The sequence below is a fragment of the Vigna unguiculata genome, chromosome 8 (genome assembly GCF_037176805.1).
Source record: "Vigna unguiculata cultivar grain cowpea cultivar isolate G323 ecotype 2 chromosome 8, ASM3717680v1, whole genome shotgun sequence".
NCBI lineage: Eukaryota > Viridiplantae > Streptophyta > Magnoliopsida > Fabales > Fabaceae > Vigna > Vigna unguiculata.
In genome coordinates this window covers 3,237,004-3,259,343 of record NC_140799.1, presented here as the reverse complement: position 1 = coordinate 3,259,343, position 22,340 = coordinate 3,237,004, and the positions used below count along the sequence as shown (strand labels likewise).

At 31.7% G+C, this 22,340-nt stretch overlaps 4 protein-coding genes across 5 annotated transcripts; 2 read left to right on the top strand and 2 right to left on the bottom strand.

The window, feature by feature from the left end:
- The first annotated feature begins 4,749 nt into the window (after positions 1 to 4,749).
- On the top strand, positions 4,750 to 6,873 carry LOC114193394 (DNA binding protein). Its single transcript, XM_028083168.2, has 4 exons — positions 4,750 to 5,045; positions 5,140 to 5,335; positions 6,007 to 6,093; positions 6,595 to 6,873. The coding sequence occupies exons 1-4, from the start codon at positions 4,816 to 4,818 to the stop codon at positions 6,742 to 6,744; spliced, it is 663 nt and encodes a 220-aa protein (XP_027938969.1). The 5' UTR covers positions 4,750 to 4,815; the 3' UTR covers positions 6,745 to 6,873.
- A 269-nt stretch (positions 6,874 to 7,142) lies between these two features.
- On the top strand, positions 7,143 to 11,004 carry LOC114193395 (uncharacterized). Its single transcript, XM_028083169.2, has 3 exons — positions 7,143 to 8,094; positions 8,644 to 8,736; positions 10,485 to 11,004. The coding sequence occupies exons 1-3, from the start codon at positions 7,788 to 7,790 to the stop codon at positions 10,520 to 10,522; spliced, it is 438 nt and encodes a 145-aa protein (XP_027938970.1). The 5' UTR covers positions 7,143 to 7,787; the 3' UTR covers positions 10,523 to 11,004.
- A 1,540-nt stretch (positions 11,005 to 12,544) lies between these two features.
- Positions 12,545 to 15,021, bottom strand: LOC114195520 (uncharacterized). Its single transcript, XM_028086018.2, has one exon. The coding sequence runs from the start codon at positions 14,948 to 14,950 to the stop codon at positions 12,926 to 12,928; it is 2,025 nt and encodes a 674-aa protein (XP_027941819.2). The 5' UTR covers positions 14,951 to 15,021; the 3' UTR covers positions 12,545 to 12,925.
- Positions 15,022 to 16,491: 1,470 nt separating this feature from the next.
- On the bottom strand, positions 16,492 to 20,893 carry LOC114194107 (basic helix-loop-helix (bHLH) DNA-binding superfamily protein). Of its 2 annotated transcripts, none has more exons than XM_028084170.2 (9): positions 20,663 to 20,893; positions 18,926 to 19,551; positions 18,371 to 18,604; positions 18,209 to 18,274; positions 18,027 to 18,095; positions 17,789 to 17,860; positions 17,564 to 17,704; positions 17,240 to 17,321; positions 16,492 to 17,146 (listed from the first exon to the last, which is right to left on the bottom strand). In XM_028084170.2, the coding sequence occupies exons 2-9, from the start codon at positions 19,529 to 19,531 to the stop codon at positions 17,124 to 17,126; spliced, it is 1,293 nt and encodes a 430-aa protein (XP_027939971.1). In that variant the 5' UTR covers positions 19,532 to 19,551; positions 20,663 to 20,893; the 3' UTR covers positions 16,492 to 17,123. The 2 variants fall into 2 exon arrangements, with proteins under 2 accessions (XP_027939971.1, XP_027939970.1); XM_028084169.2 differs by lacking the exon at positions 20,663 to 20,893 and adding an exon at positions 19,870 to 20,110.
- Between the last annotated feature and the right edge of the window lie 1,447 nt (positions 20,894 to 22,340).

The window sequence follows — 22,340 nt, the reverse complement described above, 5'->3', positions numbered from 1 at the left end:
ATTCCTTGTATCTTACCCGTTGGAAAAATATCTGCTCTGTATCCATATTTGTGTCGAAATTCATTATGCGGATATCCACATATTTATAAAGAAAAAATTTAATATTTGATAACATGTTTTAACTATAAATTCAAATAAAAATATAATCCATAACATTCATAAATTTCGAACAAAATACAAATAATTTATTTAAACAGTGTTGAATAACAACTTACAAAAAAATGAAGATTTTTTTAAATCAATTTATAAAAAATAACACATCAAAAATTGATGTATTAATGTTTTAATTATTTTTTTTTTAATTTAAATTAGATTATAGCGAGTATGGATATCTACGGGTACGGATACTATGTATCCGTCCCGTTAAGATATAAAAATTAACCGTACTCGTCATCCATGAATATTCATTTATAGTATTCATTTCCTACTCATTACGAATGTTATTCGCGGATACCCGTGATATGAATTTTTTTTACTTCCATATTTTCGCATCGCATCCAGTTCTAACTACAGTAAAATAAAGTTTAACCTATCTTCTGATTAAGTATATTTAAAACAAAATATTGTTTTTTTTAGGATTAAGTTGACGTAATTATTTAATGTGTATAAAATAGATTTTAAAAGCTAATTTAATCACATTCCTTTAAAAATATATTGGTGATATATGTGGATTTTTGTCAAATTAATATTAATGATATAAATGAGAGATGTAAGACATTTTTAATTTTTTTTATCTTATTACATTAAAATACTCCAATAAGAATTTCTTACAATATCTATATTTTAAATTCAAGATTTTTATATCGAAATACTCTAAAGCACGAAAAGTTCACTACACAAAAAGACATTAAGAAACAAATTTCACTCTCCATTCTTTCTGTTTTCCTTTTCTTTCTTTCGTTTTCAAAACTTTTTCTACTTGTTTTATTTTGTTGTGCGTATCATTTTCAAAAGTTCTATTTTTGTGTATCATTTTCTGTTTTGGGGGTATTTCAAATGTTCACAACACAGATAATTTAACAATTATATTATTTATTTGTACTGTTTATATTCTAAATGGGTACCTCAAAAAGACATTTTCACGTGTTAATATGTTAAAATTTAGCAACTAAAGTACTAGAATGAACTCTAGTGTTTGAGAAATCTGCACTATGACATAATCATTTTCAAGCAGGAAAAAAAAAAAAAAAACTCCAATTTGTTGTGAAAGTGTTACAAATCCAAGTTTCAGAAAACACAATATTTACACGTGAGAAAGAAATAAAGCATACAATAAAATTTAGGACAAATGTCAATTACTATTCAATTAAGGAAATTGAGATAATGAATTTTTTACTAATTACTCAAAATTATCTCCTTGTGGTAAGTCCACTCTATCAAACGAAATTTCTAAGAGTTGAATACTAATATAATATAGTGAAAACTTGAAGTTTTTTTTAGTGGAATCCTAATCTTGAAATTATGCAAAATGCATGATGAATAAAAATGAAATATGATTTGTTTGGTATGAAGCACTATTCTTTAATGTCTTTGGCTGTACAAGGTGTTGATTTTGACTTCTTCAGTCAATTTATATATTAAATAATTTCATTTCTATATTGAAGACTTGAATATCATGGTTATTAGTGTATTCTACCACTTAAATATCACAGTCGAGTTTGAGAAATTGTCATCTTTTCTCACTTAAATTCCACCACTTTTGTTTAATTTTTGTTAATGAAAAATCCAAAATCTTTTTCATTCTTCTTACTAAATAAATTCTTCAAACAAATTTTGTATTTTAAATATTAATGAAATGAGTTGACCCACAATCTCTCATTTTTCTCGTAATTTTTACTGCTTTCATTCTTAACTTTTATTTTACGGAAAATCCAGAGTGTTTCAGTCAATGAGTCTTTTGTTAGTTTCTTTAGATTTAGATTGTCTCATGTTTTGATTTATTGGACATGTGTTTTTAGAAGGTCAATGATATTTTAATAATTTTCATTTAAAATACGAAGAGATATTCTTTAAGTGATTTTGAAATATTGAATATTATAAAATAAAAAAAATAAAAAATTATTTATAAAATAACACCTAAAATTATAAGAAAAAATTATTAAAATTTAATAATTAAAAAATTAGTTTATTGTATTATTCACTTATATATGCCTATTATAAATAATTATTATAATTTTCTTAAAATTATGATAGTTCAAAAGCAGAGATATTTTTATGATTTTGACAAGTGAAGATAAAAATGATTTTTATGACTTTCAGGATTTGTAAGGAAGGTATGACAACTGGTTTCTCTTGCGCGAAAAATGTGACATGCTAAGAAAGGGAGAAAGGACAGTGTCCAATAAAGAATGAGAAGACACCAACTAATTTTCCAAGCCCCACTGTTTAAATGAAGAAAAAGTTAGTTCTTTTGAAGTCTTAATGGTCCTATAAAGAAAAAAAAGGTAGAAAACAAAAACTACATAAAAATAAGGCTTTTATGTGTTCAATACTTTTATTATTGAGAAAACACTTTCTTCAAAAATACTTTTCATTGTTATATGATATCCTTTTCCTTCATGTGTTAGCTAAACTAGAAAAGAGCTAAATAGTTGTATCCATTTTTTAATATGCTTAATATAAGAATAGTGAGTAATTTATTGTAATATTTACATTTTAAATATTTTTTTATATATTTGAAATTATTGCCAAACACTTATTATTATTATTATTATTATTATTATTATTATAATAATAATAATAATAATAATAGTAATAATAGTAATAGTAGTGCAAGTAATTTGAGAATCAATATTAAAGATAATTTAAATATTTTTTTTTCAATTTTATAGTGTATGATAAAATTGTGATATAGTTATTGATTATAAAATAGATAACATCTCGAATATAATAACTTATCCTAAGAGTTTATTTCAATTAACTTGAAATTAAAATTAAGTTGTAAATGACTTAATTTTATTTGAAAGAATAGTTTTCTTTTGTTAAGTTTAAAGAACAATGCATAATAACACATATAGTGTTAATTTTAGAGGAGCTTGTTAAAGAATAATTACGCAAAAAAATTAGACAAGTTACTATAAAAAGCACTCACCATGTAAATTTATGCAAGTAATTTATAATTTGTGTACAATAAAAAAAAAAACATTGTTCATGTACAATTTTTCTCGTAATAATTTATTTATATGATGATGTTGTTAATGTTTCTAATATTTATAAAAAATTCTTTGTCGATGGAAGAATGGTTAAAGATTGTTTTGATATAACTAGGTTGATAATTTATTGACATGAAATTGAAAAAAAAAAGAGTTGAGTCACAAAAATAGATAATGAAAATTGTTATATAAATAATAGTTAAACTATAAAATTACAAAGTTATAAAATTACAAAAATTAAAAAATTAAAAAATCATAAAATTATGACAAAATTATAGTAAAATTATAAACTTACACGTGTGGAAACTAAAGAAGGTAATAAAGCTATATAAAAACTACATCATCTAATTGACAACACACTTAGTGAACAAGAAATTATGACTTAATCTAAAGTTCCCCATTGTTGTGGAGTTAAAACTTAATTAAATATTTATAATATATATATATATATATATATAAATTTAATTTTTCTATATTAATGCTCTCAACTATTTATACTCTTTTATTTGTTGTCTTTAATTTTTCTAGTTTTTTTAATTATTAATAATAAAACAACATTGTATTACAGTTTTCCATGATAGAAAAATTAATAGAGTTACAAAAATTTTCCGGAGAGATTTAAATATAAACGATTTAAAATATAAGATAAAATTAGAGGACTTTTTTAAATAAAAATACAGTTAAGAAAGAAATCCAATTAAAACTTACGTACTCTAAATCGAATTCATAATTTGTTTTTAACTCATATTCCTCTTATCTCAAATTGTTCTAGAATATAAGTGAAGCTCTCAATTTCACCACACAAAACTTTATCGTAATATATGTATGGTTATAAAAGAATAATGTTTACTAGCACATAATAATTTGAGACAATTTGTGTGAAATTGTATTTGACAATTTACGATGATAACACGTAAAATGCACATCAAATGATTGAACTCAAAAAATATTAGCAATCTCAAGTTGAGATAGATAGCAAAGATAGTGAATCTAAATTATAGATTTTAATTTATAACATAATAGTGAGTTATAGTGAATATACAGTTTATTTATACTTAAAAGAAATTAGAGTACTCGAAGTCATGTCACAAATGAAGACATATAATAAAATGTACTCTTTTAGTTTCTTTCATATGATATGTTAAAACTGATGGGCAGAGTCCAATTACCAAATCTGAAACCCTGCACAGAAGGCTATTTCTTCCTGCACCAGTCAAATTTCTTCTTACACCCTGTCACGGAAATAAATAAATAAATAAATAAATAAATATATATATATATATATATATATATATATATATATATATATATATATATATATATATATATATATATATATATATATATGGATTACATCTAAAAGAAAATAAAATATTTTTTCAATTTTATGCCTGAAATAAGGGTGAGTGTTTTTTAATGAAGATATTCGACATTACAATTTAATGTTACAAATATTATAACTTAACAATAAAATAATTTTGCACAAACTTAAGAATAACAAGTAATTATTTAATTTTTTACACATTCAAAAATGAAAGAATAATTTTAAAAAACAATTAATTGTATTATTTTATTTTTGCAAAAATGGTAAAGAACAACAGTAACAGAGGAATCAAATCTAGGTTGAGCGGGAAGTAGCTATTGAGTGAGGGTTTTGGTGGGAATGGATTTTGGATGTTCAGAAGTGAGTGTGTGGAAGGAAGCACTCTCTGCATACCAATCTCGAATTCAAACACTCTCTCTCGCCAAAAACAAACCCAATCTGGTTTCTCTCGATGAATTCTACTGCAACCACCTACCTTCCCTCCTTCGCCAACGAAACCCTAACCCCTTTCTCACCACTTCAGAGCTCTCCAGTCTCATGCAATGGAAGCTCACGCGCGGCAAGTGGAGGTCACTACACTCTCTCTAACTTTCTCTCACTTTTTTCTGTATGATACCTTAGTGATTGTTTGGGTACGTTTTTGTTTTGGTTGAATTTTTTCAGGCCGCGTCTGTTGGATTTCGTTTCGTCCCTAGACGACGCCGTTGTGAAATCCGCTTCTGAGAAGGCATTTCAGAGCCTTCCCGATGTTTCCAAAGCCGTCGATGAACTCACTGTATTGAAAGGCGTCGGTCCCGCCACCGCCTCTGCCGTTTTGGCGGCTTTCTCTCCGCACTTAACCCCTTTCATGTCTGATGAGGTCCATTACTCTGTTAACTTGTTCACTCAACAACAATTTTCGTTCAAATTATCAAAATATCAAATAAATAATTAATCTCTCACATCTACTGCTTCTGTAATTCTAATCCATTCTATAACTTACTCTTATAATTATTTGATATTTTTATTTTACTTTTTTGACATTTTTTATAATTTTAGGGACACTTAATTAGTGTTATTATTATTTGAGTAACTAATCCATGCATCAAATTAAGTTTATAGCAATAATAATAATATTATTATTATTATTATTATTATTATTATTTTAGCTAACCCTGTGTCAGATCGGAACATTAACAAAAAGGAGAGTTCAAAAGTTAAGACTCCTATTAATAATTATTGACTGGGGAACTTATTTTGGGACACTCAAGTTTCGAATTTTTTTAGGAGTTGAGCTGAAGAGTAATTTATATACACTTTCTCCCTAAACTCATTGATATACTTCTTCAAGGGTAAAACTAAGTTCCACTATAACAGACATTAATAATTTACTCCAACAATATTATATGAGCGGGTGGACTTTAGTTCGGAACTAATAATACTAATTTATATTCTTACAATTATGATTGGTTAATGTGTAAAATTATATGGACAATATATAAAAAATAAGTTCTTATTTTTATTTGAGATTACTAATGGAGTGCATTGCAGGCTATGGAGGCAGCTCTTGGAAACTCAAAAGATTATTCTCTGAAGCAATATCTAAAGTTCGTAGATAAGTTGCAGATGAAAGCGAAGGTATTATTCTGTGCCTTTCAATGTGAGGATTCATGCTTTTTGTTTAACGTTTTAATGTAGGAAAATGGGAATAGGTTGATTGTAAAGTATTTGTTGATTGTAAAAGAAGGGAATGTTATGCTGATGTAAATAATTTTATCGAATTGAAAAAGTACTCCTTGTTCCAAAGGAGGCTGTGATTACCAACATATTGTCCTAGGTTTTAGTTGAAGTTGTGTCGTGTTTCTTGAAAGTGTAAAAAATTATAAACAAGCGTTGTTGATGCAACCATGATTGTAGCCGTAATGCAGTTGTGGAGACTCCAAAAACTTCCATGCCGCAACTGCAATTCAGACCATTTTTAGACACTTGATATTATCTCTCTTTTGCGTTTGATTTTGGCATGAATTTGGTGCCGAGGGACAATCATGATTTTTTTTAACGTGAAAATCTTGTCATAAGGTGTGGACTGGAACTATAGATGAACTTACATCCTAGGAATTTGGTTGTGGTAATTTGCAGGAACTAAGTTCAGAAGGGGACTCCTTTACCCCATCTGATGTAGAAAGGGCATTGTGGAGTTATGCTGTGGGGCAGTCATCATCACCCGATTCAAATCAGGAACCTAAGACCAAACCAAGCAGGAGCTCTAAAAGGAAGAGAAAAAATTGACACTAGTAGCAGAGCAACAATGTATCTTCTTATTAGAGTATAATAGTTATTGCCTTGCTATATTGGGGTTTGTTCTTCTACATTAGACAGTACTGATCACTAATCATTATCAGGTATTTTCGTTTTAAATTATGGCCAAATTAAAGTTTCATGTTTTTTGTTGACATTCTCTTCTCGCAAATATCAGGTAGAGATGGCGTGCGTTTTGGTTAGTGTATGTAGATTGATATTAAAACTTATAAGTGTATATCCAAATTTGCTTGAACTCAATTAATTTTAGAATTAAAGATCAATTCTCAACACGAAATGATATTTCATCATAATTTGATTGATTAAATGTTAATCCAAACACGCTCACCAGTTTATAGCCCCTGTTGTTAGTTAATATGCTTGGTTCTCTCGTAATTTGACTTCATAAATTCCATAACATCTTAAGAGCACCCTGCAATATTGTAGGTGGTACTTTTATTGAAATGTAGGATGCACAATAAAGACAGTATTAAGTTTCATGTTAATGATTTATTATTATTGTTATTGATATTATTATTAGTAATTTAGCATGAATTCTTTATTAAACTTTTCTTTGATATATCCCAAATTTATCTTCTCCAAATTTCTGTACAAATCAAATCTCAGTCATGTCACATTAAGACTTTGTTAATATTGGAACCTCCTAAAACAAGATAGCCAACAATCAGCGGCTATGTATTGCACCATAACAGAGAAAAACTATCTATCATCTTTTTATTTAGAGTAGCCATGTATGTATTTGATAATAGAGTGAACAAATTCCATTTTATTTTCGTTAGCACTGTAACTAAATATGAGAAAAGTTCCTGCATATAAAGCAGCTTTGTTTACATGGTAAACCATGTATGAAATGATGATCAGTCAAAACTGATTCATATCCATTGAGCAAAAAGTGCATTCAAGTACTCCTTACTCATTGGTCATTGTTACCAAAATGAAATTATGGTGCCTCAAGTAAAAGGCCAAAACCCCATACATAAGAATCTTTAGTTTGTAGTTCTCTCTCTCTGGCTATGTACTTTACATACACAAAGTTGATAAACATAAACATTACCACGACCATCACACTTTCCCTCTTTGACCGTGAGTTTGGCGAAGCCCCAAAGCCCACCACATCCACCCACTTTCATGGAAACATGACGACATCGAAGGCAGCTTTGGCTCGTTATCTGGCGCTGTGCTCAACCTATCCCCCACCGTTGTTGGTGCTGGTATGCTTGTGCTGTACACAGGCGTATGGTGGCCTTGGTCGGAACCTCTTGTTGCTTTGCTTCATCATAAACAACGTTGCAATGCTGGTCGTGGACATGGTTATCATAGGTATTATATTATCATATTTCATTATCATCATAGTTTTAATTCTCATTGTCTTTTGCTTCATTGTTTCGTGGAAGGAATCAAATCATGTATTGAATCATTTGAATTTTTCTTTCATTTGAAAAGTTGATTTGAGAAACATTTGAAACTTCAACTATTTACATTTAATGGTTAAGCGGCCTTTCCCAACACAAAAAGAGTTTCATTTTCCAAGGTTTTGATAGAGAAAAAAAATTGGGTCAGAGTTGACTTTAAGTAGGTATGCCCACCCTAAAGTTAGAAAGGGGGATAAAATTAAATTGATGTACGAAAGGATAAGGACATATTATGAAACATGAATTCTGAAATATATATATATATATATATATATATATATATATATATATATATATATATATATATTTTAAAAAAGTTATTTAAGAAGAGCAATTATTTATGTTTGAGCTTTGGTTTATCCGAGGTTATATGTTAATTGGGGTAGTTTTAAGTGTTTGAAGATTGATGCAAAAAATGTTGTAACTAAAATGGTTTGTGACTACTGTCTTTTGACAGGTGATGTGTTCTCAAGATCATGTTCAGGAGTGCACAACTCAGGGGTTGTGGAAGAATGGTTTGATCAATGCTGGTGTCTCTTGCATCATTCAGGTGTGTGAGTACGTCTCTCCCCTCCTTTTACTTTTACAACATTGATTTTTTTTTTTTTTTTTATATATATATACAAAATACATGTTTTTTAATTGAACTTTTCTTTTTGGTTGTGCCCATGACGCATACACCTAATAATAGTTAACATTCATGAAATAGACATTGATTAGCCCTTCCCTTACCTCAACTGTATGATTTTCACTTAGATACACCTTAGCATTGCCTGTGGGTTGGCTATTGTATTTGTGGTGATAACAGCAGGTATAACAATTGTTAAGTTTAACGATGGAAGTATTGAGATGCCATGATTAATGCCAAAGTTCACTGGATTTGAATTTTTTTTTAAGCTTTTCACTACTATACCTATATTAGTCTCTGCTTTCATCTGTCATCATAATGGTAAGGGTCGTGTAGGGTGGTAGGTTATCCTCTTTGTTGCTAATTATTCTCTTATTCACTAAATAATTATCAATAATTGCATTGCAATAACAAATTTTGTATTACACTATTTTCCTTCCAAATTTGTTCTAGTTCTTGGATTTATGTTGGGTATTATAATGTTGAGTTGAACGTCCAATTATGTGTGTAAAACTCCAAATTAATAAAGCTCAATTTGTCTCACTTAACTTAAGTGGAGAGGGGCTTTTAGGTTATTTTCCCAAACTTTGGAAGAGAGAAATGAGAGAAAAAATTGGTTGGCATATTCACCAATCCACTTCAGTACAATTGTGAATACTGTTTTCTGCATCCTTGTATCGAGCTGAAATTTTGACAATATTAACTCCTTGGTAAGTGTACTAAGCTTTACAAATAGTAAACTGTAAGACCGTGTATAGTTTTTTCAAGGGACTTGTGTAATACTAGTCAACTATACAATTAATAACTTATCTCGACTAGAGAATATTTTCATAATTTTGGTGTCATGTGTATGCATAATTGATTAAAATCAACTTCAGAAGTTTATCACGCTTAGAAGATGGAAAGGTTAAAAATGATATGGAATGATATTGTTGGAGTTAGATTTTATCGACCTCACTCTCATGCACTTAATCGTTCAACTCCTCTCCATTATAATGTCAATGTTAACTTACAACTTTACTCGAACTCTAATCTTGTAATAGATTGAGTGTCGATTTCCTTGTTAAGAGTCAATTTCTTGAGCCTGGGGAGTTGGCCACTGGCTGATTTCCTCTGAAATGAGCGGGCCCACATTCAAAGATCTTCCAATCAAGACGAGGAAGACATCTTTCAATACAAACATTCATTCCAAAGCAAAACCCCTTAGATCAGTATCAACAAATGGAGAATATCCAATAAAAAGCATTTATATAGGTTTATGAAAGCTGGAAAAAATTGCAGAGAAAATGTAAAAACTTAAACACAAAATAGGGCCATCGTCCATCAAAATGGCGCTCAGCCTGCCAGAGCTAGTGACCACTAGAACGCTGGTACTGGGCGCCCAAAATCTCTTCCATTGAGCTTAACATATTTAAGTGATTAGGTGATGACTGCTAATTAACTCCTAATCTTAACTATTTATATATAGTTGTATCACGTATGATCTAAATTAATAATTTTCATTTCTCACAATATATGTAGTTGTACTAATTTAGTACATAGTTATCAATCATTGTATTGCGATAAAAAAACTTTCATTTGCTGCTTTACTTCCCTAAAATGTATAGCATGACATGATTCAGTTTACCATCGACATAAATCTTATACCTTTTTTCTGAATTCTAATGCAGTTCATACTATAATGAATTCAAAGATCCTTCCCAAATGAAGGCCATAGTCCGAACATTACTGTGCTCATCTGTGTACACAGTAATCAATCACCCTTTTTGGTTTCTTATGTGGGGACAGAACAATGGGTGATATATACCAGCGAACTTTGAAGGAGATCTTGGAGTAGGAAGCAATACCCATAAAATTCTCAGGGACAAAAACGGAATTGAATAAAATGATAGGATGCGAGAAGCAATTGCTAAATTAGTTTGAAGGTGTTGGGTGTAGTAGATGTGTGGTGCTTGCGTTTAACAGAAGCAAATTTTTATGCAAATTCAACCCTTCTGATTACTCACTAAATAAAATTTTGCTGTAGAGTATAGATTTACTACTTATTTTAAATATATTTTCAAATGTGTTCGTGATTATTAGATAAGAAAAAATTAGTATTTTAGCTGAGATGACACAAGCTGGATAAAAAGGGTATAGACACGATTTGCCCATTTTTAATAAAACGGGATCGGCAGTGCTTCGATAACAGATCTGGGTGACATATTAAATTGCTTAAATGCTTTAATTGTGAAGTGTTTATTGTGATGCAAACAAATTAACTCAAATTGACACTTATTGTGATTTATCAAAATAAAAATATTTCATTCTTTTTATACTTAAATACTTTCTTTGTTCAACAAATTTGAACTACTTTTCTTTCTTTCTAAATTTAAAATTAGTTAGCTTTGTCCGATTTTAATGATATTTCATTTTCATCTTTAAGGTTATTTTTTATCATTTTTAATTATCGTAAAGACAAAATATGGGTCATTTCTAAACTACGAGACGAAAATAATAATTCTTAATCTTGGGGAAAACTAGATCTAAATTTAATATAAAAAACAATGTAAGTCTTGCGCTTATAAATAAATAAATATATTAAATTGAGATATAATGTTATTTTAAACAATAAAAATTTAAAAAGGAATCAATTTCGATATAAAGATAAAAGAAAGACGTGTTCAAATGGTTGATAGAAACTTTTCGTTAGTTGCAAGTGTATAAAATCTATAGTACTGAAAATATTTAATTTAGATATTGAGTTTTGAGTTATAAAATAAGAGTAGATCTTATATTTTTTATTCTTTGAAATACTATTTCTTGATTCAATATTTACTTTTAATTTGATTTTATTTTTTAATAATTATCAGCCATGTTAAATTTGATTAATCTTAATTTAAATTTTAAAATTTGACATTACGATGAGATTAGTACAAGTTTTTGTTTTTGTTTTTCATATAATTATCTCTTTATTTTAATATTGTCAATATGGAGTTATTCTTTCCTTCTATCATAAAAGTTTACTTGAGAGTTAATAAAGTTTTGATTTTTATGTATGATATTTTTGTAGGTTGAATACATTTTTACAAGGAACATTGAGGTGGGATTGAAATTTGTTTTTATTTCAATATAGTTTGATTTTTAAATTTTAAAACCAAATAAATATAGTTATCTAAACTTAATTCTATTAATTTTTCTTGATGTGTTAAATAGGGTTTATAACATATGATTAGCGTTTGAATTGTTTACATGTTTCACTTTAAGTGTCAATTTGAAACATTATTTAATATGTAAAGAAAATTAACATCGTTGGATTAAGAAGAATATATCTATTTATTTTTAATGTTTGAAAATCAAAATGTATTAAAATTTAAAACATGAATTTCAATTTCGCGTTCAAATTTATTGATTACAAACATGTTTATTTTTTATTTTTTATCTTTATGGATCATGAAAATCAATATCAATCTTTGTCTTGATGTGATAAAGCTTTTTGTATTTTCAAGAATGGCGAATCAAACACCAATCACTTTGGTTGTATGGTATATCCTATTTCTATTAATAACTTCAAACTTGCTATAAAGTTTTAAATACACATTGTATTTATAATAGATGTGCATAATTTAAAAGTTTGAAATGTCTAATCACCATATTTATAGCTTAATTTGGAGTTGTATATTTTGTTAAAACAAGAAGAAGAAGAAAAAGCTTAACGGCTGAAACTAAAGGGGAAACATACATATGGAAGTAATATCAAGCAAATACAATCGTATTAAATTCCCAACAATTAACACATGAAGATATGTATATCACTATGTTGTAGTATATGTAAAGAACTTCACACCGGATATAACTTACATAGAAAGGTTCAAAACACGAATAAACCAAAACACACTCAACTCTCAACCAGCTATAACATATTATACACAACCGAAATTTCATAAGAATCTCATCACATCCATGAAGCAGAAAGAACTAGGCACCGGAATGCATCCAGTTATCAACTAAGGACAAGACGACAAATGGCATGATTCGAACTCCAGGATTGGTGCATGAAAATGTTACAGGAACTCTAGGCTTCTTAGATATTGAAGACAACTTGTACTTGACAATTCAGAATCTTAGGCATTTAAGGAATTTCTTGCTTTGGTAGTTCTGAAACTTTAGGCAACTTCGGTTTCATCGACTCAGGAATTTTAGGAAATTCTGGTTTAGGTAATTTAGGGATTGTAGGTAACTCTGACTTAGGCAATTCGAAAACTTTAGGTAACTCTGGTTTAGACAATTTAGGAATTTTAGGCAACTCCGGCTTAGGCAACTCAAACTTTGGTAATTCAGGAACTTTGGACAACTCAGGAACTCCAGATAACTCGGGCTTAGGCAATTCAGGGGTCTTAGGCATCTCAGGTACTTTAGGCAACTCTGGTTTAGGTAGTTCGGAAACTTTAGGCAACTCGGGTTTAGGCAATTCAGGGATTTGAGGTAACTTGGACTTAGGCACTTCAGGGACTTTAGGCGACTCTAAATTTGACAATTCAGAAACTTTAGATAACTCGGGTTTAGGCATCTCAGGTACTTTAGGCAACTCTGGCTTAGGCAATTCGGGAACTTTAGGCAACTCTGGTTTAGGCAATTCAGGAACTTTAGGCAACTCTGGTTTAGGCAATTCAGAAACTTTAGGTAACTCTGGTTTAGGCAATTCAGGAACTTTAGGCAACTCGGGTTTAGGAAATTCAGGAATTTTAGGCAATTCTGGCTTAGGCAACTCGAACTTAGGTAATTCAGGAACTTTGGGCAACTCAGACTTAGGCACTTCAGGGACTTTAGGCGACTCTAACTTTGACAATTCTGAAACCTTAGATAACTCAGGTTTAGGCAATTTAGGGATCTTAGGCATCTCAGGTACTTTAGGCAACTCTGGCTTAGGCAATTCGGGAACTTTAGGTAACTCTGGTTTAGACAATTCAGGAACTTTAGGCAACTCTGGTACTTTAGGTAACTCTGGTTTAGGTAGTTCGGGAACTTTAGGCGACTCTGGTTTAGGCAATTCAGGAACTTTAGGCAACTCTGATTTAGACAATTCAGGAACTTTAGGTAGCTCTGGTTTAGGCAATTCAGGAACTTTAGGCAACTCGGGTTTAGGAAATTCAGGGATTTTAGGCAATTCTGGCTTAGGCAACTCAGACTTAGGTAATTCAGGAACTTTGGGCAACTCAGACTTAGGCACTTCAGGGACTTTAGGCGACTCTAACTTTGACAATTCTGAAACCTTAGATAACTCGGGTTTAGGCAATTCAGGGATCTTAGGCATCTCAGGTACTTTAGGCAACTCTGGCTTAGACAATTCCGGAACTTTAGGTAACTCTGGTTTAGGCAATTCAGGAACTTTAGGCAACTCTGGTTTAGGCAATTCAGGTACTTTAGGTAACTCTGGTTTAGGTAGTTCGGGAACTTTAAGCAACTCTGGTTTAGGCAATTCAGGAACTTTAGGCAACTCTGATTTAGACAATTCAGGAACTTTAGGTAGCTCTGGTTTAGGCAATTCAGGAACTTTAGGCAACTCGGGTTTAGGAAATTCAGGGATTTTAGGCAATTCTGGCTTAGGCAACTCGAACTTAGGTAATTCAGGAACTTTGGGCAACTCAGACTTAGGCACTTCAAGGACTTTAGGCGACTCTAACTTTGAAAATTCTGAAACCTTAGATAACTCGGGTTTAGGCAATTCAGGGATCTTAGGCATCTCAGGTACTTTAGGCAACTCTGGCTTAGACAATTCAGGAACTTTAGGCAACTCTGGTTTAGACAATTCAGGAACTTTAGGCCACTCTGGTTTAGACAATTCAGGAACTTTAGATAACTCTGGCTTAGATAATTCAGTAACCTTTGGAAATTCGAGTTTAGGCAATTCAGGAATCTTCAAAGGTGGTATTTCAGCTATATTGGGCAACTCAGGAACCTTAGGGAGCTCAAGCTTTGGGAATGCAGGGATATTTGATGCTGAAAACTGGGGTTTAGGAAGTTGTGACACTTCTGGTTTTGACAATGTTGGTTCCAAAAGAACACGTGCTCCAGCAACCATCGTGTGGCTGCTTGCTGAGAACAACATCAGAAACACAAACGAGAAAATCACGTTAGACAAACTACACGTACCCATGATTGAATACAAGAACTTCAGAAGAATGAATAGCAGAAGAAGATTTTGACAACAGTTTAGAAATGCTCTGTGAATGCACACTGCTGATTTCCATTGCATTGCATAAAGAGTCTTTTATAGAAGAAACTATGGAGCATGCAACGTGAGTTGGTGTTAGCTCAACTTCTTACCCACATAGTAACCTTCAATCTCACACCAAACTTTAATCAGAACCGTTGTTGTTCACCTAATCTATCATTGGAAGCAGACGAAGACACATTTTGGTCACCTTTGTTTTGAAGCGTTAAACAACAAAAGTCAATGTTGTAACCTCACAAAGATACCACAAAACCAAGTATCAACACTGATTTTTGGCAATATAATAGTTTCTTGCAAGCTTTCTTTGTGTTTGTTTCGTCAACAAAACCAGACTCTATTTCAACCCCCAATAAACTGTGATAATTAAGAAGCCATTATTATCTTTGAAACGTGCAGAAGTGAATCACAGGTCCGCAGCAGAAAAAGCAACCTCGTAACATTAAAAACTTAGATGACCAACATTTAACCATTTCGGTACACGTTTCACATTTATAAACCTTATATTTACTTACATATTTGGTCGCTGTTCTTCTTCCAATATTTGTGATGTAAATGATGTCACCGAATTATAAATTGCTGTATGATCAAACATTGTAAATTTCGTATTAAATATTTTAAAATTATATCTTATGCTGTTGAAAAATGAATTAATACGCAGTTTCACTTGCAATGTATTGATATTCAATTAAGAGTAATTTTCTTAAATGCAGATGTTACATATTTTATAACCTTTATTTTTTTTAGAGTACGTATTTTTAATTGATTAATTGTATAAATCTTATTTATTTCACATTTTAATTTTGTGTTGTTATGTAAGAGGCAAGTATTTTAGAATTTCTTTTAAAAATAAGTTACATATATGTTTACTACAATAACAAAGTTTGTTTTATGAGAACATTTTTAGTATAAAAATAAATAAATGAATAATGAAAAATATTAACTTATTACAAGTATAAATTTTAAAATTTAAATACAGTAAATATCATTATATTTAAAATGCAAGAGATAACAAGTGTAAATATTGTTTAAAAATACCTCAAAAGATGTGATTGTAATTTTCTCCAATTCATACATTGGATTCTAATCAATTTTGGTCAGTTTTGACAGATATAAAATATTTCAACATTTAACAAAGATTAATGAGTACAACAACCGTACCAGTTTTTTTTATACTATGAATTAATTAGAAATCAAGTTTATCTTTCTTTATTCATAGGACTTGATGACATTTAAGAGAGTTTAAAACAATTCATGTAAGATGTTCAACCAACTATACCAGAGAACTTGAACATTACAAATGAAGTTTGATTTTGTATTTGAGAATAAAAAACATCAAACTTATCATGTCTGTGAATAAATATGACAGTATAAAACCATTTAGATTTTCAGTAATTATCCCATTTTCTCTCTAACAAGTTGGATCAGTGAAGAACACATCATGTTATGTAAAGAACACCATAAAATGAAAAAAAGAAACACCAATACTTGAAGCACTGATCTACATAAACAATCTCTCACCACCATCATACAAGTTGCAACATTTTCACCCTTGTAGATAGATGCATGCACTAAGAAGCTTCTCTCATTAGTTACATTTTCTTTTGAAAAGAAAAACATAAGAACAACCATAAATCCTTGCACAAGTACACACACTATCAAATCTGCAACACTGTTGAAACTTGAAAACAATGTGCTTCAAAAATCTGAACCTGGCAACTCTATACATAATAATAATAATAATGATTCAACAAAAGTAATGATAGTTGCACACACTTTACTCGCATGCTCCACAAAATACTGCTCTCCATGCCATTAAACAAGACCATTGCAACTTGTTCTACATCATCATCATCTAGATTTCACACATTATAATGTGTAACTCATTTTCCAATTCATAAATCTAACAAGTCATCTTCTGCTAAAACTTCGAAGAGCCAACAGTTAGGTATTAAGGACCCTATACAGCTAAACCCTTTATTTTCTTTCTCTCTATTGTTCCCCCATTTTCAACCTTCAGTTAAATTGTGCAGTCAACAAGAAAATTCCAAAGTCTTTGTTGTTGTTGTTGTAACATGGCTATATAAGAATCCACACACTATAACTCTGTTTTCAACCGCCCTGTTCAATTTAACAATAAACTACAAAGAATCAAGCACTTGATATTGATTGTGCAGACAACCAAAATTAAACTGAGATTCTGTCTACTATTACCATTTGGTCCCAAGTTGTCAAGTGCTGTATTAGAATCGTATCCAATTCCATAGAAGCTTTGGAACTCATGGTCCAAAACATTCTGCATGTAAGAGTATCAGTATTTTTCAAAATTCAGAACTAAAGGGTGTTGATTACAACAGTGTAAATAGAATATGCACCTAAACTGTAAAGGGTTTTTACACTATCTTTCATTTACAAAACAGTCATGTAAAGTTAAGTTTTATTTACATTAGCAATTTTTATTTTTTTTACTTTGATAACAATGCATAGAAATTAAACTCATCAGAGTGTAACATGTTCAGAGATGTTTAGTCTTTTTACCTGGGGCAAAGGAGGGAATTGTGATGATGTACTAGGCATGCCAGCCAATGTTCCATGGAAATTTCCACTGGGGAATGTGTGAGAGGAATTGATACCAGGACCATATGCACTAATTCCATGTCCTATGCGTGATTGAAGAATCTGAATGAAGAGAAATGAAATCATCTTTAATTCAATCTGTTAAAAAATAGAAAATGGACCAAGAAGGTTAAGGCCTTCACTCACATCCTTGGATAGAATCCTGTCTACATCAAAGTTTAGTTCTGGGTTCACTGTGGCAAGTTTCATGGACAAAAACTGCAAAATATCTCTTTCATAAGTTCACTGACCAAATCACAAAAACCATAATAACTGAACAGACAAAGAAGTTTTCATATTGAGTTATCATGAAATATCTCTTACTATGCTCAATTCAATTTTCAATGGTAAATTGAAATCATCAAGTATGGCACTACTTTCATACCTCAACCTGTTGCTGAAGTGATTGCACATAGTTTATTATCTCATCCAGCATTACTGCTTTGCCAGTTATCTAACAGAAACCAAAGACACCATCATGGTTTATCCAAAGAGAAAAGTAGTATGCAGAGACATGATCATAGTTTCAAGAGAAACCATTTAACAGAATCATAATATTTAAATCACCTTGTTGCAACCAGGAACAAGTTCTTGAAGCAGCCTCATTCGCTCACTAATCTTTTCTCTTCTCACCTGCAAGAAAAAAAGTTGTATAATTAGACAATGAAAAATACATAAAGGGTCTCAAACTTTTTCATGACAAATATTGTGGTGAGACAGGGATGGTACTCTTTCTGCAAGACTGTGGCTGTTAGTGGCTTGTCCTCTTCTAGCTCTCACGTGAATGAAATTTTCTTTAGGAGCTTCTCCACTTTGAGAACTGTTGTCCTTAGCTTGCTTCGCTGATTGCTTGCCACGCAAATCTGCACTATTGTTCTGCTCAACTTTTGGCTTCTTTTCATGTTCTTTTGGACCATCACAGGCCCTCCCCGGAGAATCTTTCACAGTTTCACTCTCAGCATTCTAATCCAACCTCGTAAAGCGTTTCGATCATTAGCTCTCACAACCACACAAAACAACACCAATGAAACATTCCAAAAATCCTAAACGAGGTAGTATATATATAGGACAAAACATATATACACTTGCTTAGATACTTCTGCTATTGTTCTCTAATCAAAATTAGAATCTCACTCTCTTTGTGTGTGACCTTAATACAAAACTTTTTTTGTGTGGATAGTAGAAATAAAACTCCAATTTAGATGGGAAAACAACACACAAGAAATACTTAAGAAAGTGCATCTGAGTTTTATCCTTGGAGATATCACATTCAACTGAACAAACCTTATTTGGGCTGAAGGTAGAATTATGATCAAGCCCTCTCTTTCTTCTATTCCCACTAGGACCAGATCCTGGTGCTTCCTCTTCAGGAATTGAATCCTCAACCTGAGATTGTTCACCATTAATCTGAGCCTCCTTGATCGGATTATAATGTGGTGGGTACCCTGAGTTAGCCACATCACCAGACCCATGCTGGCCAAAAGGGGCAGCAGCACCAACCATTTCTGAGAAGCCCCTGCTTGCATAGGAATGAACCTTGGGAACCATGCCCCCTAGATTTGAGTCAGACATGTATTGAACAAGGTGGGAAGTGTTGCTCATTCCTTGGTTTTCCAGAACAAGAGGGTAAGAAGAGTTGGCATTCGCAAACTCAGCATGAGAAACCATTGAGGAGCCTCCAAAAGTTTGAGCCTGACTCAAGGAAACAAGTGGATCCCAAGCCGAAGAAGCAAGAAAAGGGTTAGCTACATCAGAAGGTTTGGCCATAGACACGGAACTAATAGCCATATCTGAAACATTAACATTGGCACCACTGAGAGCTGAAGATGGACAAGTCAGAATGTTCTCATTTCCGTGTTGAAATCCCATGGCATTTTCCTGACCCCCCATCTGAACAAACTCAACAGTCCCTAAACAGTCACAACCGAGAAAGTAACCTATTTATATATAATTCACCAATCAATCAGACTCAAAGAGTTTCATCACATCAGAGCTGCATCTAGAAATAAACAAGAGCATATGATTAAAGGGTAAAGTGAATTTTGACTAAGTTGGCTCGAGAGATATCTTGCAGGACTAAACAAGGAACAAATAACTTGGCAGCTTTATAGGACTGAGAGGAAGTTAAAGTAAAAGAAAACCCTCATTGTAGCCTTAGATAAATGAAAAACAAAAGAAAAGGTAAACGGAATATAATCTCCTAGTCAGTCACCAGCTTCGTTTTTTACCTGTTCCTTCAAAAACCCTAAACCAAGATCAAATCTACTGCTTCAATGCTCAGTAAAAGGGGGAAAAAAATGGTTCCCCTCAGACAAGAAAGTGAACCTTTCAGTCTTCAGAGCATAAAGCGGACATAGACAGTGAGATTAGCTAACAGCTCATCAAACTACAAGTAAAGCAGATTCCCTTTTCTCCTCTGTCCTCACAACAACATCTAAAACCCCCCATTCCATCATGTTAAGCAAGATTAGCACTGAGTTCTGTGTTGTTGGTGTTGTTGGTGCCGGTGTTTTCTTGCTTGGTTGAAAGTGGAAACACTCTTCTAATTAAGAAGCTCCAACACGAGTGAAGAAAAGAAGGGGTATCTATCTTTTTTTTTTTTTTTTATTTGTTTGATTTAAAAGATAGGACAGGAGGGGTTGTTGAAACTCTTGCAATTAAATTCTGGGATGAGAATCCAAGAACAAGGCACGACCAAGGGCATCAAATTCTACTCAAATCCTGCGATGACTGAAAGAGACAGAATTTAGCAGAGTTCCCTTTACTGGGGTGTCTCTGACGGGAGCATCAAATGCTAGCTAGACCAATTTCACCAATTGGGTACTAAGCATAAACATCAAAATGTAGCATAAATATCTAACTTTAATAGATCACAACAAAACACAACACCACCACCACCATCCCCCAGAAGCTACTGCTACTATCACCAAGCTAGAAAGATAAAGACACACACAGAAGAGAGAGAGAGAGAAAGAAAGAAAATTTGTGAGAAAGAGAGAGTCTTTGCTGCTTTGTGTGTACCTGCCCAAGCTATGAGGTGACATGTATCATTTTAAAAGACACACTAACTACTGCCAACTGCTCCTGTTGGTAAATTATTGCAGAAGCACAACCTAATCACTCTTTTCTCTTCCCACACTTGTAATCATTTTCAGTTTCAGTTTACCCTAAAAATTAATAACCATTCTCATTAACCAATGTATGTTTTTTTTTTTTTAAATATTCCAACCATCTTCATCATCACAACACAACACAACAAAACAATTTCACTTCAACTCCACACAAAACCTCACTATTCTCATCAAGATCTCCTTCTCCTTATCTTAAAATATCTAATATTTAAAGCATAAATCTTCCTTTTTAGGGCGTGTGAGATTTGTTTGCAAAGTGTGAAAAGATGGAGTGGGAGAGGTTCTTCTCTTGAAGGCCAAGCTTGCCCCCTGTGTATTCATTAACAAACATACTTCTTTAGTATTTTTATTCATTTCTCTTTTTTTTTTACTGACACATTTGCCAACTGTTCTAAGTAACATAACACATACATATGTATATAAAAAACCTTGTATGTGTCTTTCTCTCTCTCTCTTTGCTGTTACACACTCATTTTACTCAGTGCCAACTAACCTCTTTCATTTCTTTTTAGAATCCTCAATTATATGCACCTAACCTCCATCATCCTCCATCAACCTCAGCCACGGTTCCTCAACTGTGGACCCCACCAAATCTTCCTTCCAAACCATCCAGGGGGACCACAGGGGACACGTGTAGGGCTTTGATTGAGATGGGTGAGAGAACAGGGTGTGGAGGCAGTGCAGGGTATGATATCTTGATATCTTGTGTTGTTGTGTGTCTGCTTTAAGAAAGATCATTTTTTTAAGTAATAATAATAGTGTAATAAATAAAAATGGTGAAGCAGAAAGCTTTTGTTTATTTATATTATTATTATTGTTAATTGTATTTATATTTTAACTTTGTGGGGGTGTGGAACATAGGGAATAATGGAATCTAATGATCAATTTTACCTTGTTGTCCTGCTCCTACGTTTTCCAGCTGTAGCCTCTGAAGCCTTTGTCCTTCAACCAATCCAGTCAAACCAAAATTTTGTAGTCAACTATTGGCATCCTTGTGTTGTGATCTTGCTGGAAAACCCTCCAAAATAGTAATAATAATAAATAAAAATGCGAAATCAACGGCTTATTTTCTCGACACTCATCATCAGATCAAGAATGAGACCCTGCACAGTGTCAAATAAAATTATATAATTGCGTATACCTGAAAATAAATAATATATAATATGCATGGGACCGAGTGTTTTTCTTTTCTTTATCATTTGTTTTGGTTGTAGGAATATAGGATTGGTAGGAGTGTGTGTGTGATCTATGGACATGGGATCTGTATTTTTGTTTATGCTTTTCTTTCATCATACAAGATTTTGAAAGGAAAACAAGAGTACAAACAAGATAGATATGAGAGAATCAATGAATTACTGAGTTTTGCATTAAAGTCCTTGTTATAAAATTTCATAACTTTATTATGTTTGAATGCTGTTAAATAAATATTCATTATTTGTTCCTAACATTACTTTTGTAAATTTTTCCAATCCACACAAATACATATGAAGAAATGAAAAATGAGTAATATATTAATACCCCAAATATTGATCAAATTATTATTTATGTATTAGCCAAAAGACTTTGTG